This window comes from Lacerta agilis, chromosome Z (genome assembly GCF_009819535.1).
Source record: "Lacerta agilis isolate rLacAgi1 chromosome Z, rLacAgi1.pri, whole genome shotgun sequence".
Taxonomy (NCBI): domain Eukaryota; kingdom Metazoa; phylum Chordata; class Lepidosauria; order Squamata; family Lacertidae; genus Lacerta; species Lacerta agilis.
In genome coordinates, this window is record NC_046331.1 from 17484786 (window position 1) to 17499258 (window position 14473).

At 52.0% G+C, this 14473-nt stretch overlaps 1 protein-coding gene across 4 annotated transcripts in view; it reads right to left on the minus strand.

Moving 5' to 3' along the window:
• Positions 1-2748: 2748 nt before the first annotated feature.
• LOC117040175 (mitochondrial fission factor-like) overlaps positions 2749-14473 on the minus strand; it is a 30354-nt gene continuing 18629 nt past the window's right edge. The window contains exons 1-7 of one of the 4 annotated variants that reach the window (XM_033137774.1): positions 14174-14472; positions 9064-9341; positions 8119-8288; positions 6970-7055; positions 6452-6613; positions 4320-4398; positions 2749-3653 (exon numbers count right to left, since the gene is read on the minus strand). In XM_033137774.1, the coding sequence (XP_032993665.1) occupies positions 3522-3653; positions 4320-4398; positions 6452-6613; positions 6970-7055; positions 8119-8288; positions 9064-9262 (828 nt within the window). In that variant the 5' untranslated portion in view covers positions 9263-9341; positions 14174-14472 and the 3' untranslated portion in view covers positions 2749-3521. Of the gene's footprint in view, positions 3654-4319; positions 4399-6451; positions 6614-6969; positions 7056-8118; positions 8289-9063; positions 9619-14173; position 14473 lie in introns of those variants that run through there. The other 3 variants (XM_033137775.1, XM_033137776.1, XM_033137777.1) reach the window with 3 other exon arrangements.

The window sequence follows — 14473 nt, forward strand, 5'->3', positions numbered from 1 at the left end:
TGACCCTGGAATGCAGGAACATGCTCAAGGATTGAAGGCAGGCACTGGGGGTCCCGCAAATCATCTGTTTTGCAGTGGCAGTTTCCAAAATCCTTTAACGGCTAATGTCGTCAGGTTATGTTTAGGGCTGTCATTTGACTAAATAAATCTTACGAGGGATTCCCTTGTCTGAGTTTCTGTTTGATTAATTGATCAGTTAGTCAACGCTGAAGTCAAAAGCATTCACTTGTGTCCCCCCCCCCGAGACGATGGGTCTCAGTTTGTGGCAGAAGGCATCACCTGGTGAGAAACATCCTCTCTGTCTCTGGGGTACACATGCCCCTCTTAAGAATCATAGAGTTGGAAGAGATCATGAGGAGCATCTAGTTCAACCTCCTGCAATGCAGGAATCTTTTGTCACATTTTGGGCTCAAACCCATGAACCAGCGATTAATAGTCTCGTGCTATACCAAGCTACCCCTTGAGTAAAATTATCACTGCAAACTATCTGTAATTGTTGCAAATAGGCATAAATACACACATGCATACCATATTTGTATTTCCCTTTTCCTCAAAGGAGCTCAAGGTGGAGCATGTGGCTTCCGACTCCCTATTTTATCTTCATAACAACCCTGTGAGGTAGGTTAGGCTAAGGGATTGTGTTTCACAGGTATTGCTCCTTTCTTGGACACAGGTGCAGCTGTAGGCAGCCCAGTTGCTACCAGGGAAAGGAAGCCCACAGCCCACTGTGATATTCACTTTACTCTGGTGGTCTGGAACTGAACCTGCAGTTATGTCGTGGACTCAGAGCAGAGTGCCAGGTCTGCTGGAGGAAGACCCCTACGCCTACCCCTATCTCCATCTTCCTCCTCTCCCCAGGGCTTGCTGTTTGCTGCAAAGGAGATCCTCAATCTGCTTCCGGTGGGGAGGGGGCACTTTGTATGTGCAGCAGATGGCAGGGGAATCCTAGGCTGCAGCAGCAGTAGCCGTCCTCTGGTTACCACTCCTTTGAAGCGTGCCTCTGGCCTCCTGGTGCTCTTCTGTTGCAAAACATACTCCCGAACACACAACAACCCTCCTCTCCTGGGGAAAGATGAAAGTGAGCGGCAGTGGCAGCTCAGGCAAAATGCCAGCTGAAGGAAGGGCAGCATGAGAATGTTAAACATGCTTGTTGCTTCCCAGATTGGCTAAATAAACAGAGGGGATTACAGAGGGGGGAACTGAGGCATGCACCAGCCAGCTCACTCAGGGAGGACAAGTATGTTGTTTCAGGGCATGACAAGCACCTCATTTTTAGGCCTCCCCTTGCACCCCCACTTCTGTTCAGAAATGTGCAGGTGGCTGCCAACCTACCTACCTAAAAGGAGCATGGTCTCTTCTCCCCACTCTCTCTCCCAGCTTCTGTGCTTCTTTTTCCCATAGACATCCGGCTTCCCTTTGGCCGGATTGTTCCCAGCAGAATCACAGGAAGTGGGAGCGCAACACCCCCCAGTCCCGAAAAGGTGTTTTTTCTCTCTTTGCCTGATGTAAGCGATGGTCAGAGACTTCCTGGAGAGTCCACCCTGCCCTCTCGAGCAACCATCTTGCACTACTCATGCCTTCTCTGAAATGTGCATCCTTTGGCAACAAATAAACACACCACCCCAATGGTTAGTGAGGTGGGCTCTGTCAGTCCAGGGGGCAGAGCAAATGGCCAAGGCTCTTCATGGTGGAAGGGGCCAAAGAGGCAGAAACAACAAACGGACAATCCTCTCCCAACCCAGGGATGCAAGAAGTGGGGTCCACCATGTATAGGTAAGGAGAAAGCCCTTGTGCTTTTTTGCCTTGTTCATCAGTGACCAGGAGTTAGGGATGTGCATTGAGGTGGCCACATTCACTGATGATGCCAGTTCGCTCAGGGTGGGAGAAGTTACAAAAACATCTCTCCAAGCTGGTTGAACAGGGAGATAAGGAGAACCTGCTGGCTCAGGCAATGGCCCATCTAGGCCAGCATCCTGTTCTCACAGTGGCCAAAAAGATGTCTGTGGAAAACCAGGGAGGAGAACATGAGCACAAGAGCCTTCTCCCCTCCTGTGGTTTCCAGCAACTGGGGTTCAGTGTAGAGAGACCAGAGTCACCATGCCTGGCCCAAATCCTGCCTGTATATCTTCACTCCCATTTCCTCATGCCAAGATACCATTGTTCCACATATGGACAGGCCATGCCTGAAGCACTACCACCAACACTCTAGTTAAGTCTGCCTGACTGGAACTCAAGAGAAAGCCCTTCCAATTCACATCTATTCCCTTTCCAAGGCAAAGCACCCCAGCACTGATTCCTAAAAGTTTTCTCCATGTGTATGACCTGCCTCACACTGTCACAGCCTCTCTCTCCCTGTGTATGGGATTCCACCCCACCACCACCACCACCACCCCAAGATATAAGGGATGTTGCATTTATGGGGGATTCAACTTCATCAGACCATCTTGAAGAGCCAGTGGACTTTTGCAGCTTGCTTTTCTCTCAGGTTATTTCATGCTCTGTCAGTTATTTTGGCCCATGTCTCACTCTAAACTTTGAATCATTTTGCAAGGTTGCAGAGGTGCCCAATTTCCTTGCCAAGCATGCTCTGCTGTACTTTGTGGAGAGCTGGGAGGCTGAGGCATTTGTCTCTTCCTCTGATGCCAATGACTGTGGGCACAATAGGAGCCCAGAGAAGAAACAGACCTTCTTCCGACCCCATCCCTCCTTTTCATCACTCACACACACAGAGAGAGACAGAGACAGAAACTCTTTACCATAAATTTTATTAGAATTTTAGGACACTCAAACTGTTAGATACAGGCCCACTGGCCAGGAAACCATCAGCTCACTAAGGAAAACTTGGCTTGCCCTGGAGGACCCTGAGAAGCCTTGGGGAAACCCTGGGGTTGTGATCTTCCCGGGTTGGCTCAGTCCTACCCCTGTACTTCTAGCAGAAGCTGGCCACAAATACTGCCCACTGCTTTAAATCTATTTTACTATAGGGACTGAGGTCCTGAGAGTTTCCATCGATCTCTTCCTACCCTTCCTGTTCCCATCAACCCTCCTGCAGGTGAGAACCTGATCCTTCTCCTTTACTCCACCAACCCTGCCTTGATGGTAACTAACCCCAAGCACACCAATCAACACTTACCCCAAAGCCATCATCTTAAGGCAACTCAACATCCCTTGTATGGGTGGCAATCCCATCATCATAACTGCAGCTAGAGCTGCCTTGGACCCCTCCCTAAAGAAAGTATATCACATCAGGCCTGAATGAATCACGCATATGAAGCCATATTCAAAAGAAAGGTGAGTCCCGACTAAGGAGTAGCTGCCTTCTGTTGGACCCCCAGCCCTGCCCAATTTCTTGCCTTCGTCCTTCTGCACACACAAGGCACATCCCCTCCAGCCGATTTCCCTTTTGCTGCAACCCAAAACAAGGAAGCCCCAGGACACCTAGGCAAGTGCTCAGTGAAAACTAACAAGCACAAGGTTGACTGCTGGCAGCAAGTCTTGCTGCTTGGAGCAGGGTGGCTTCCTCATCTTTTGTGCCAAAGCCACATGTTGAGAAGGCAGGAAGAGGCCAGCACAGAGTAGAACAGCAGCTCCTTCTGGTGCCAGCCCACACGCTGCTTCTCCAGGCGCTGAAGCCGCCCTGAGATCTTCATCAGCTGCAGCCCGGAGAAGAAAAGAGCAACAGTGAGAAGGTCAGCCTCGGGTTGCTATGCGAAACAGAGGCCATTGAAGGAAAAGCCTTGCTGGAGAAGGACACAGTAAGAGGGGAAAGCCTCACCAGAGGGAAGGGCAGCAATGCTCAAAGCCCATCTACCGGAACAAGAGGGCAGGCACGATCCCATGCAGGGGGACAAGGCAAATATGTCACTTTCTGTGCTTCCCCCCTCCCCACTCCACTACCTGCTGATGGATCAGATTGCTGATGGGGGCACCAGGCCAAGAACATGCAATAGCATTGTTAAAACACCTGCACTGGCTGCCCACCTACAACTGAACCAGGCTCAAGGTCCTGTGTGCCTGAACCCTTCCATCCTAGCCCATCATCTGCAGGAGCGTCATTGGTCATTCTCTGAGCTGGTGAGGCTCTTTTGGCAACACAGAAAAACTGAGCTGTTACCGTCTTTGGCCCAGTCCTGTGGAACACCCTGCCACTTTTAGATGCCTGCTGAAAATGTGTCTATTCTGTCAAGCTTACGCAGGCAGTTAAGAAAACATCTTCCCACAGCATCTGATTTCCAATTCTAAGTCTAATATAGTGTCATGCATAATTGCTGTAAACGGCCCTGGTATATATATAAATATTTTCATAAATAAATAATCACCTGCTTCCTCATTGCCAGAACCTCTGTGGTGCCAAAGTCCTCCAGAGAGTTCACTGAGGCCACACTTCTCTCCAGGGAACTAAAAGGTAGGAGGAGAAAACATGAGATTGAGAGAAAATATGAGGAGAGCTGATGAGGTTTTGAAGGGGTGAGAGACATGATGAGTCCCCAAAGTTAGGTCAGCCCAAGACATTTTGTTCAGGTGAGATGGCACCACCCCATGCCACATTGTATGTACAGAAGATGCACAAGCTGGAGTTGAATTCGGCTTAGACATTGCTGAAGTGACAGGCTCCACCACCACACCTGAGAGAAGCAGGAGAAGCTAAGGAGGTGCAGGTCACACAGACAGCATACTTAGCTCTCCCCTCCAACACCTCCCTGTTCCCTTGCTGACCACTGCCAGTCAGTGCCAGCTCTCTGACTGATGTAGTAGTGTAGCCACGTGACACCTGCTGGCCACTTGACATCTGCCTACTCATGAGAAGAGCCCTGCTGGGTCAAGTCAAAGGGGACCCACCTAGTCCAGCCTCCTCTCAGTGGCCAACCAGATGCCACAATGGGAAACCAGCAAGCAGGAGCCGAGCACAAGAGCCCTCCTGCAGTTTGCAGCAGCTGGCATCCAGAAGTACCGCTGCCTCCGACCGTGGAGGCCGAGACATCAGACAGAGATCTCCTCTGGTTAAATGTCTCCTTGAGTTTTGAGGCTTTGCTGGTTCTAATGGAGAGGAAGCAAAGGATGGTTCTCTGGATTCCTTCCTTCCTTTCTTCATCAGGGCCTTGCCCAGCTCTCACAGTATGCATTTGGAAAGGGTGGCGATGCAAGTCAGTCCAGGCCAACAAGAAGCAGCGCCACTGCTGGCATCCAGACTGCCATGGCTGCTGCCTACAACCTGCCTTCTGAGCTCACTGCTTCATTCTGCCTAGGGCACAAGGCTGTCGAGGCCAGAATGAGAAGGCAGAAGAACCACTCTCTGGTTTCCTCAGGCTTCCTTCCTTCCCCTCCTGTACCTGCACAAGTGTGCCAGTGGCAGACCTTCAGGTCTCAAATTTCAGGTGACCTGTGTAACGCCAGAATTTGGCTCCCCCTACCGCCTCTCGCCTTCCATCCTAAGTTATAGTTGTGGTGCCCCTGTGGCCCCCACCCCAGGATCTGCACCCAGTATGACTGAACCAGTTGGTTATATAGTTACTCATCTCTTTGACATCTGATGGGAGGGTGCTCCACAGGGTGGGTGCCACTACTAAGCAGGTCCTATGCATATAAATAATAAAATTATTTATTACTATTTATTTATCCTGCCTAAGCCCCCACCTTCTCCCCGAGGGCCTAAGTTTTTAACACTTGCTGTTTTTTAGTGTTTTTGTATTTTGCTGGAAGCTGCCCAGAGTGGCTAGGGCAACCCAGTCAGATGGGTGGCATATAAATAATAACATTATAACACTGATTGTGTGGGCCCAGAGATAGCCCACAGGTAGCCTGTCAGGTTGGGGGACCTCTTTAAGAAATGAGGGACAAGATCCACCTATCCATCCATTGTACAAATAGTGTGCAAGAAGTTCCCGAATTTATCACCAAAGCTTTTCTGAACTGCCCAAGTGATTCATCTTCATGATTTCAACTGGGGTTCACTTGAGAGGTCAGGTCCAAGAAGCCAAAGGGGGAGGGGGGACATTTCCAGGCCTGAAGGGGCAAAACTTCATGACCCTCTTTCTGGCCCTCCCCACAGGGTGAAATAATACAACATAAAAGCCCTCCCAACGTGTGAAAATGTGCTGAAGAGCTGCAGCATACACATGGGTTGCAGCCCCCCACTCATCTTTTGGTGGAGTTTTGGGGTCCTACCTTGGGTCTGAAGGCAAAGTTCTACCCACAAAACTCTTACAATCCCCAGGACAATGGTCTCTTCCTCACCACCTCCATGCTGGCCATGCAGATGTGGAACCCAGGAAAGCAGAGCATAGACTGGGCTGTGAGCATGGACGTGCCACCAGGGCAAGAAAGAGATGCCCAGCCAGCTGGAAGCACCCACTGCCAACCGGAGGCACAGCTGGTGCACCATACAACCCCCCTGCTTTGCACACATCCCAGCCAGCTGCATGCTGCCCTGAGCAAAGCCAGAGAGAATCACCTGCATTGGGCTTGGCCAGGCTTGCGAAACAGCTGGAACATCTGGTGCCCCAGGAACCACAGCACCTGAAGGACATTCTGCAGGGAGTAGATCCTGCCCTCCAAAGGGAACGGAGGAAGCTGGGGGGTGGAGGAGGCAGGGGGCGGTTCACTTGGCTTCTGCCTGCAGGGGCACAGGGAGACAACCAGGGTGGTCACTTCCTCTGGCACTAGAAGGGAACTTCCTGGCCTCCAGAGCAGCCACAACCTGCACCTCAGTCAGAAAAGGCTATGCCAGCACCTGCTTTGCCTTGGCGCAGCTACCCCAGAAGATGCCACCACCTCCACTGAACATGCCAGCAGCCCTTGGCATGTGTCTGGGGAGAGAGACAGGCTCCTACCTGGCAGCCTGGGAGGACGAGCAAGGGAGGGGGGCTGCAAATGCCCCTAAAGCCTAACACCCCACCCCTGCCTGCTCCACAAGGGCAGCAAGACACTCAAGAAGGACCTGGCCAAATCCACTCCGCAGCTTTCCCTTACCAGTCTTGCCTCTGGTCAAGAGCTCCCAAGCCCAGATGAGGATTCTTCGCCAGCACCCTCTCCTTTCTGGCCCTGCTTTGATGTGCCTGGGTGAGGGGGCAAGAGGCAAAGCTTCAGCTGGGGGGCTAAAGGCAGGACCCCTTTTCTCCAAAAATAGTTGCCCTTAGCCAACGTGGACCACAGGCAGTCACTCCAGATGCACTTGGAGGCCAGAAGGAAAGAACAGCCTGGCAGGGCACACTATTCCCTAGTGCTGCCACAAAAGGCAACACCACTGGTCACCATCCCTAAGGAGTGCCACCAGGTCTCTTTGGGGGCACCCCATGGCACATCCACCATGTCACACCAGCCGGCACTGCCAAAGGGTCTGTGTGGCATACACACAATATTTATAAATCCACACACTAGGGTCTACCACCCCTGCTTAGTCCACTTTGCAACCCCACTTACCCCTTTGCCCTCCCCTCCAAACCAACCCCCTCCCTTTACGTCTCACCCACCCCCTCTCCTGTCTCCCCACAGCTTTCCCTGAGTTCCACTTCCTTTTAAAGGAGGGGGAAGCGGCTCCACAGAGCACCTTGCTAAATCTCCACATGAAGTGCCTCCCCCCCATTAAAACCTGTTGCTGGTGCCCCCCGTTAAAAAGCTTACCTGCCCCCCCTGTTGTTCCTCACACTGCAGTTGCACGAAGGGAGATTCTCTCCTTGGAGACTCACCTATGCAGGGGTTGGGAACCCTCACCCATGGGCCAATCTTGGCCTTACAGGGTTTCAAATATGGCCCAAGTGGACATTCCCCATGAGTTATGCGCACATGCCTTGCACCTGACATCATATACTGTATGAGGTGAAGTGAGGGGCAGAGAGAGATGTTGTGGCTGTCAAGCAACAATTGAGTGCCTCAAAGTGGGAGAACTGATGGGCTGAGAAGCCAAAGTCTGCTGGCTGGCTGCACATGGTTCTTTGAAGTCCCAACTATGGGACTTGGAAGCACCTGGTGCCATTGTGACTTTAGGTGGTTGACAGGTGGCCCATGAGAATAGATCCTGACAACTCCACCCCATGGCTCATTGGGGACCTTCCTGAGAAACCACAAGATCCAATCTCCCAAAGCTGTGGCTATTGCCTCAACCTGTCCTGAGTACAGTACCAGCCGTTTGCGCCTTGGGGATCCAGGTCCAGAGATGAAGGTGAGGAAGGGGTGTTCTCCGTAAATGGCCGGCTGGATGGCTGGCTCCAGCAGGGGCTCCTCAAGAGGCAGGGGCTGGTATGACAGCTGGCTAAGGAAGTGAGGCTGGAAAGCAGCATTCGTTGTCATTTCTATATAGAGGAAAGAAGAGATGAGAGAGGAATGGGGAAGGACCTCCATCTGCCCTGCAAGGCAGCTGGTGGCAGGCTGTTCACATAGCCCCACAGATGGAATGTCACTCTGTACAATCTCCCTGCAGGGACCAAAAAGGGCTTTTATCCAGAGTCTGGTGCTGGTCTCCACCACCTTGCTCCATACACCTGAGGTTTTCTTGGCAGATGCGGGAATACTGGCAGGCATTTTGATGCAGATGGGATTTTGTGGGTTGCGCTGTGAAAAGCCTGCCTCTGTAGGCAGCATGATTCCCACAATCACCCCCTTGTCTGCATGGACCCAGGGACATCTTCACCTTCAAGCTTCAGCACCAAGTGCTTTTGCCTTCAGACCTCACCCTACACCAGGGGGGTGGTGTTTTCAGCCCAGGGGGCATGTTCCCTTCCAGGAGTGGGTTGGCAAAAGGGTGTTTGACCACACACACACACACACACACACACACACATCACCACTCTCCAGGCAAGCAAGAAGACTTGTCATCTCAGTTCAAAGGCACCTTCCAACCAGGGGGGATATAGAGAAGGGGAGGCAGGAGTTGTGGCCTGGGGAGGGGTGTGGCCTGCAGAGACTGTCCCCTAAGGGCCAGGTAAAGCTTTGGTATATTCAGTTCCCAGAGTCTGGGGTTCCCCACCCCTGCTCTATACAATACCCCAGTGCACAGATGCTGCACTGAAGGGTTCTATCTCATCCACCATCTTACTTTCTAGTGTACAGCAGGGCACTTCTCCCTACCTGCCAGCAGGATCCTGTCAGGGATGTGCATCTGGTAGGATGGGGGGCAGTCCTTCGGGATCGCCCCCTGCAGTTCTCCTGCACTGGGGTCCTCTGCCACCTTCAGCCGGCTGGGGACCTGCATCCTTTTGTTGATGGCTTCGGTGAAGCCCAGGTCGCAGGAAGCCTTCTCCAGTTGCATGCTCCAAATGGGCCACATCTGTTCTCTCTTCCTTAGCCCCAGGGGTCAAGGCGGTGGGAGGGGGGCAGTTACACTTATGGCACACGACACCTCCTTCCTGCTCAAAAATTAAAAGGGGAAACCAAGATCGATCCCTTCAGAAGGACTGGGTGTTCCTATGCATTGGGCAGGGAATCTCACTGATCACATTCCTCCTGCTCCTGCAGGCAAAGAAAACCTATTCAGCGACTACCTTTAAGTGCTCTCAAAGAGATGCTCTCCAGGCTTCACATATGCCTGGGGGGGGGCTGCTCCTCTCCCCAAAATGGATGTTCGACATGGACGTGAACCAACAGATGGCATATTCTGCCCATGGCTATCGTGGCTCTTGCAGAGAAGAGAGAGAGAAAATGGAGGGGGAAGGAAGTTGCATACCGTATGTTCCTTCTATGGTCTGAGTCTCTGCCTCTCCGCAATACAGCTCTGTGGTTGCATACCTCTAAACATATTAGCTAGCAGCATGGCTTGTTGGATTTGACTGCAATCTTCCCACAAGCAATGCACACCCATGACATTGGAGCTGCAGCGCTGAATTTATTGCATTTAGAACCCACCTTTCCTCCAAGGAGCTCAAGGTGACATTTGTAGTTCCACTCTTCTGCCCCCTTCCATTTTATCCCCACAACAACCTTGTAAGGTGGGTCACTGGTCTCAACGCCACCCAATGAAGTTCATATAGCCAAGTGCGGATTTGAACCCTGGTCTCTTCCACGTCCTAGACCACACACTCTAACCATTACACCACCACTGGACTTTATCTATCAAGCTTCACATGGTTTGGGCCCAGCCTTTGCTCAGACGTCTTGGGCTCCAACTTCCATCAGCCAGCATGGCCAGTGGTCGGAGAGGACAACAGCAGTCGCTGAACACTAGGTTGTTCCCGATCTTTAAGAAAATCAGAAAAGCCCTGTGGCTGGATCAGACTGAAGGGACCCTTCATTTAGCCCAGCATCCTGTTCTTACAGTGGCCAGTCAGATGCTGCTGATTTCATGATGGCCCCTTCTCTCAAAGGCTGGAGCAGGTCAGTGCTGTCAAGTATCCCGTTTTCCCCGGGATTCTCCCTTATTTCAAGCAGTTTCCTGCTGCTCTCCCTTATTTTTTATTTCCCTTAAATTTCCCGTTTTTAATGGAAGCAGCTCCTCCCCTGCTGGCCAGGGACTGGGTGGGAAGACCTCGCCTACTTGGAGAGAAAAGCCTCAGCCCTCAAAGCAAGTGGGAGCCCTTTCCCGCGCTTACAGGGGGGTGTATTCCTCCCCCTGCATCAGCCCCTATCCGTTGCCGCCAGGCCCCTCAGCCGGCCAATAGGGTTAGTGTGCGGGCGGAGCCTGGCTGCCTTTGAGCAGCTGCTGCTTCCTGTCCTGTTTTGATGGGATCAGACAAGAAGACGATGGGGCTCCATCGCGCGGAGCACATGGCTGCCCTCCTCTTTGCTCCGCTCTGAGCCCGAGCCCGCTTGGAGTTTACATTCCTGCTCCGCCCACTTTTGCTTCTGGCTCCGCCCACCACTGACATGTGACTGTCCCTGGGATAGGTGAGACTGCTGAACCCTTATTTTCAAATCCGAAACTTGACAGCTATGGAGCAGGTGACCAGGGCATCCGCCTCCCCTCGCGTTGCTCTCTCAGACCCTTTGCTCAGGGTGCTTTGGAAGATCAGGCCTGAGGTTTTAGGGAGGTTTTTTTTTCCCTTCCAGGAACTTCACTAGAAGCTTTGTTTACGCACCGCTTTTAATAGTGCAAACCACTACAAGGCTTGACATATTAAACAGAGTAAGCTTCAGGGTCACTTGTGCAGATTGGCAGAAATACTCGTCCAAAATACATTTGCTTGGTAAATAAAAATAAAGAAATTTTAAACCCACAGCTTTGTTCTTTCTAAGGGTGCACTGAGAAGGAAGGAGCTCCGAGGCTTTTTCCATCAGAGAGGATGAAAGGAGAGATGAAAATTCAAGTCAGAAGCCCCCACCAGCCTCCTAAAAGCTGCCGTCTCCTCTGGAGCCCCTGTGGGGCCTCAGCATCACCACCAATGAGCCCTCCACCCAAGGGCTCCTGCAGCACCCACTTCTCCTAACCCAGCCTCAGCGTGAATGATGCTCATTCATTCAGCCTGAAACCCCTTCAAGGCTTCTGCTGAGGATATTAGCAGCTCAGGCTGGGCTGCCCTTCTGGGCCCTGCACTCAACGCTTGAGCAAGCTCCCCCTGAATTTGTCTACCCTTGTCATATGCAGGGAGCCCAGAAAGAGAAACTCCCCTACAGAAGGGAGCAAGAAATAAGATGAATAATACAGCCCAAGGCTTTTGTACAGTTGCAAAGGGGAGCAAGCAAGTACAGTACACATAAAGAAAGAGCTCTTCTAGCGCCCTCTGGTGGGCTGATGGGAGATTGCCACAGGTGGGAGATACTGTGAATAAGCGGGGGGGGGGGGCAGAGGCAGATTTAGGGGATTCCAACTGGTTCAGTCCCACTGGGCGTGGAGCCCTGGGGGCGCTGCAACATCGATGTACAATGGAGACCCCCAAGGTCTGTCATTTGGGGGGGGGTAGGCTAGTCAAATTAATAGTGGGTAGGGCCTGTGAACCGCCCTGAGACCTGTGGGAATAGGACGGTATATTAAACAAACAAACAAACAAACAAACAAACAAACAACTCTCTTCAGCATCAGAGTCAGGATCTGGGGGACTGCAGCAGGAGAGGGCTGCAAATGTCAATCAGGCTTTCCGCAGACTGAGTTTTGCTACAATCCAGTGCTTTTCCTAGGAAATGCAGTGGGGCAAACAGAAAACTGCTTGGACCCATGCTTCCTAGGCACTAGACAAGCGGAAGTGTGGGTAAATATTAATAATACTACATCCCCCAACAAAGGTCTATTGGTGCTTGTTTTTAATTATTTTGCTTTTAGTTTGTGATACATTTTTGAGACAGTGGCATGTAAATATTCTTTATAAATAAATAAGTAAGAATCCAACAACCAGGCTCTTGTGCTGTTTAACAACAGCAATAAGGTTTGACAGCAATAAATAAAGTATGAAGATCACCTGGCTCTTCTGGTGAGGGCTACCAACCCACAGGCCTCTATTATACCTCTATTTATCTCAGTGAAGGCAAATGCAGAACAGAGGTGGGCTTGTTCCTTCCTGCATTAAGGGCACAGCCTCTTCCAAGCCTCCTCCGCTGGGTCACCTTACTGGCAGAGAAAATCTGGTGAACCTGTGGCAAAGGGCTGGCTTGGAGCAACAGGCAGTCTCCCTTTGCCCTCAGGAGTTCACAATACAGCTCTTTGCCAAGGCACAAGGGAGCCTAGGTACCAATCAACCCAACAAGGTGAGGCAGAGACAAGAAAAGCAATTTCTCCAATGTCTGCCAAAAACAAGAGGACACAAGAAGAGCCTGGATATAAGTGGATCAGGCCAAAGGGAGCCCAGCTAGTCCAGCCTCCTGTTCATACAGTAGCCAACCTGATGCCCCAATGGGAAGTCTCCTACTACAAGCAGGACCTGAGTGCAACAGCAGCGCTCTCCCTACCTGTGGCTTCTAGCACCTGGCTTTCATAAGCATCCCTACCTCTGACCATGGTTCAAGAAGAGGATGTCCTTTTGAGCATCCTCAGACTCCTATGGCTGCTGGCCCAAGTGGCTTCTCCAGGAGTTGTGTAATCTCTACAGACTAGCTCCCCCTGAGGCACACCCAACTACAGGCTGGTGGAGAAAAGCAGCAAAGGCTGGATCCCCCAGGGGAGGGGAGAGCAGGGAGGGATTGCTGCTGGCGCAAATCTAAGTGGGCCCCAATGGCTAGGAAGCAGAGCCCGTCTGGGATGCAGAGCCCCTATGTTCTGCTTTAGAGAGATGGGATCCCGACGAGCTATATCAGAACACAATTTGTTTCAGTCTCCAAAAACTGCTTCTGAATCTCAGTTGCTGGAAACCACAGGAGAGAGAAGAGTGCTCTTGTGCTCAAATTCTGCTTGTGGATTTCCCATAATGGGCATCTGGTTGGCCCCATGAGAACAGGATGCTGTGCCATTGATCCAACAGGGTTCTTCTGATGCTCTTATGGAACCTCCAGGTCCAGAGGGAGTCTATCTAGATTGCTAAATTCATAGGAGCCTTTGGCAACTGTGAGAATAGGATCCTGGACTAGAGATGGGTCCCTTTTTGCCTGATCCCACAGATGCTCTCCTAATGTTCTTCTGGTTTTTTTTTTTTTTTTTTGTTATAATCAAAGTTCCTCTGTCCTGAGAAAGACTTCTGGACTTGGCTGTTTCCTTGCCAGGAGGGGAAAGTGGCTTTGCCGATGTGCTGAAACAACTTCGCAGCACAAAAAGCCAGGAAAGCTTTTATAAAAAGAGGGAGAAAGAGCTGCAGAGATAACTGAATCCACCACCACCACCTCCAACCAGAATGAACCTGAGACGTGATGAGGAACACGCAGGAAGCCCATCCAGGTGCGCCCGCGTTCTTAGCGCTCCAGGTAATTCAAAGGAACTTCCGTAGCTAGCAGCAGTCTACCGGAAGCAGTAGGGAAGGCCCACTGGCTGTCATCGAAGACTAGCCCCACCCCCACCCCGGGTTTGAACCAGAGGAGACCTTCAGAAGTTTTGTTCGACAACGCTCGGCTGCTCCATGGGAGCTTGCAAAGCTAAGGGCTCCTCGCGAGCAACGCCTCGGCAGCGAGCGGCGGCACTCAGCACATGCTCAGAGGCGCCTCCCACCTCGACATTTGCCTCGGCCTCCCACCAGAGGGCGAGAGCAGATGCCGGAGGGGCCTGACCTGCTTGCTGCTTCCCTCCCTTCTCTCTCTCTCTCTCTCTCTCTCTCTCTCTCTCTCTCTCCCCCCCCCCTTCTTTCTTTATCTTTTCCCCTTTTTCTTAACGGGACTTTTTTTGACGCACCTGCTGCTGCTGCTGCTGTTACCGCGGCCAAGCATCCGTCGCCCGTGACGTCGCCCCGCGCCGCGATTGGCTGGGCGCTAACCCGCGCCCCCTGCTCCAGCAGGCTGGCCTGGGCCGGCCGAGCCCGAAATAGCCATGCCCGGGCCGGGTCACTGCAGGGCAAGCGAGCCGCGCGCTCAGAGCCAAGCAACACAACAGGGTGGACGTCTGCAGGCAAGCACGCAGTCCACAGGCGACGCTTCTCTCCCTGCTGCTGGGGGAGCTGCTTCACCTGTTGATTTCTGCCTGCCGAGCCACAAT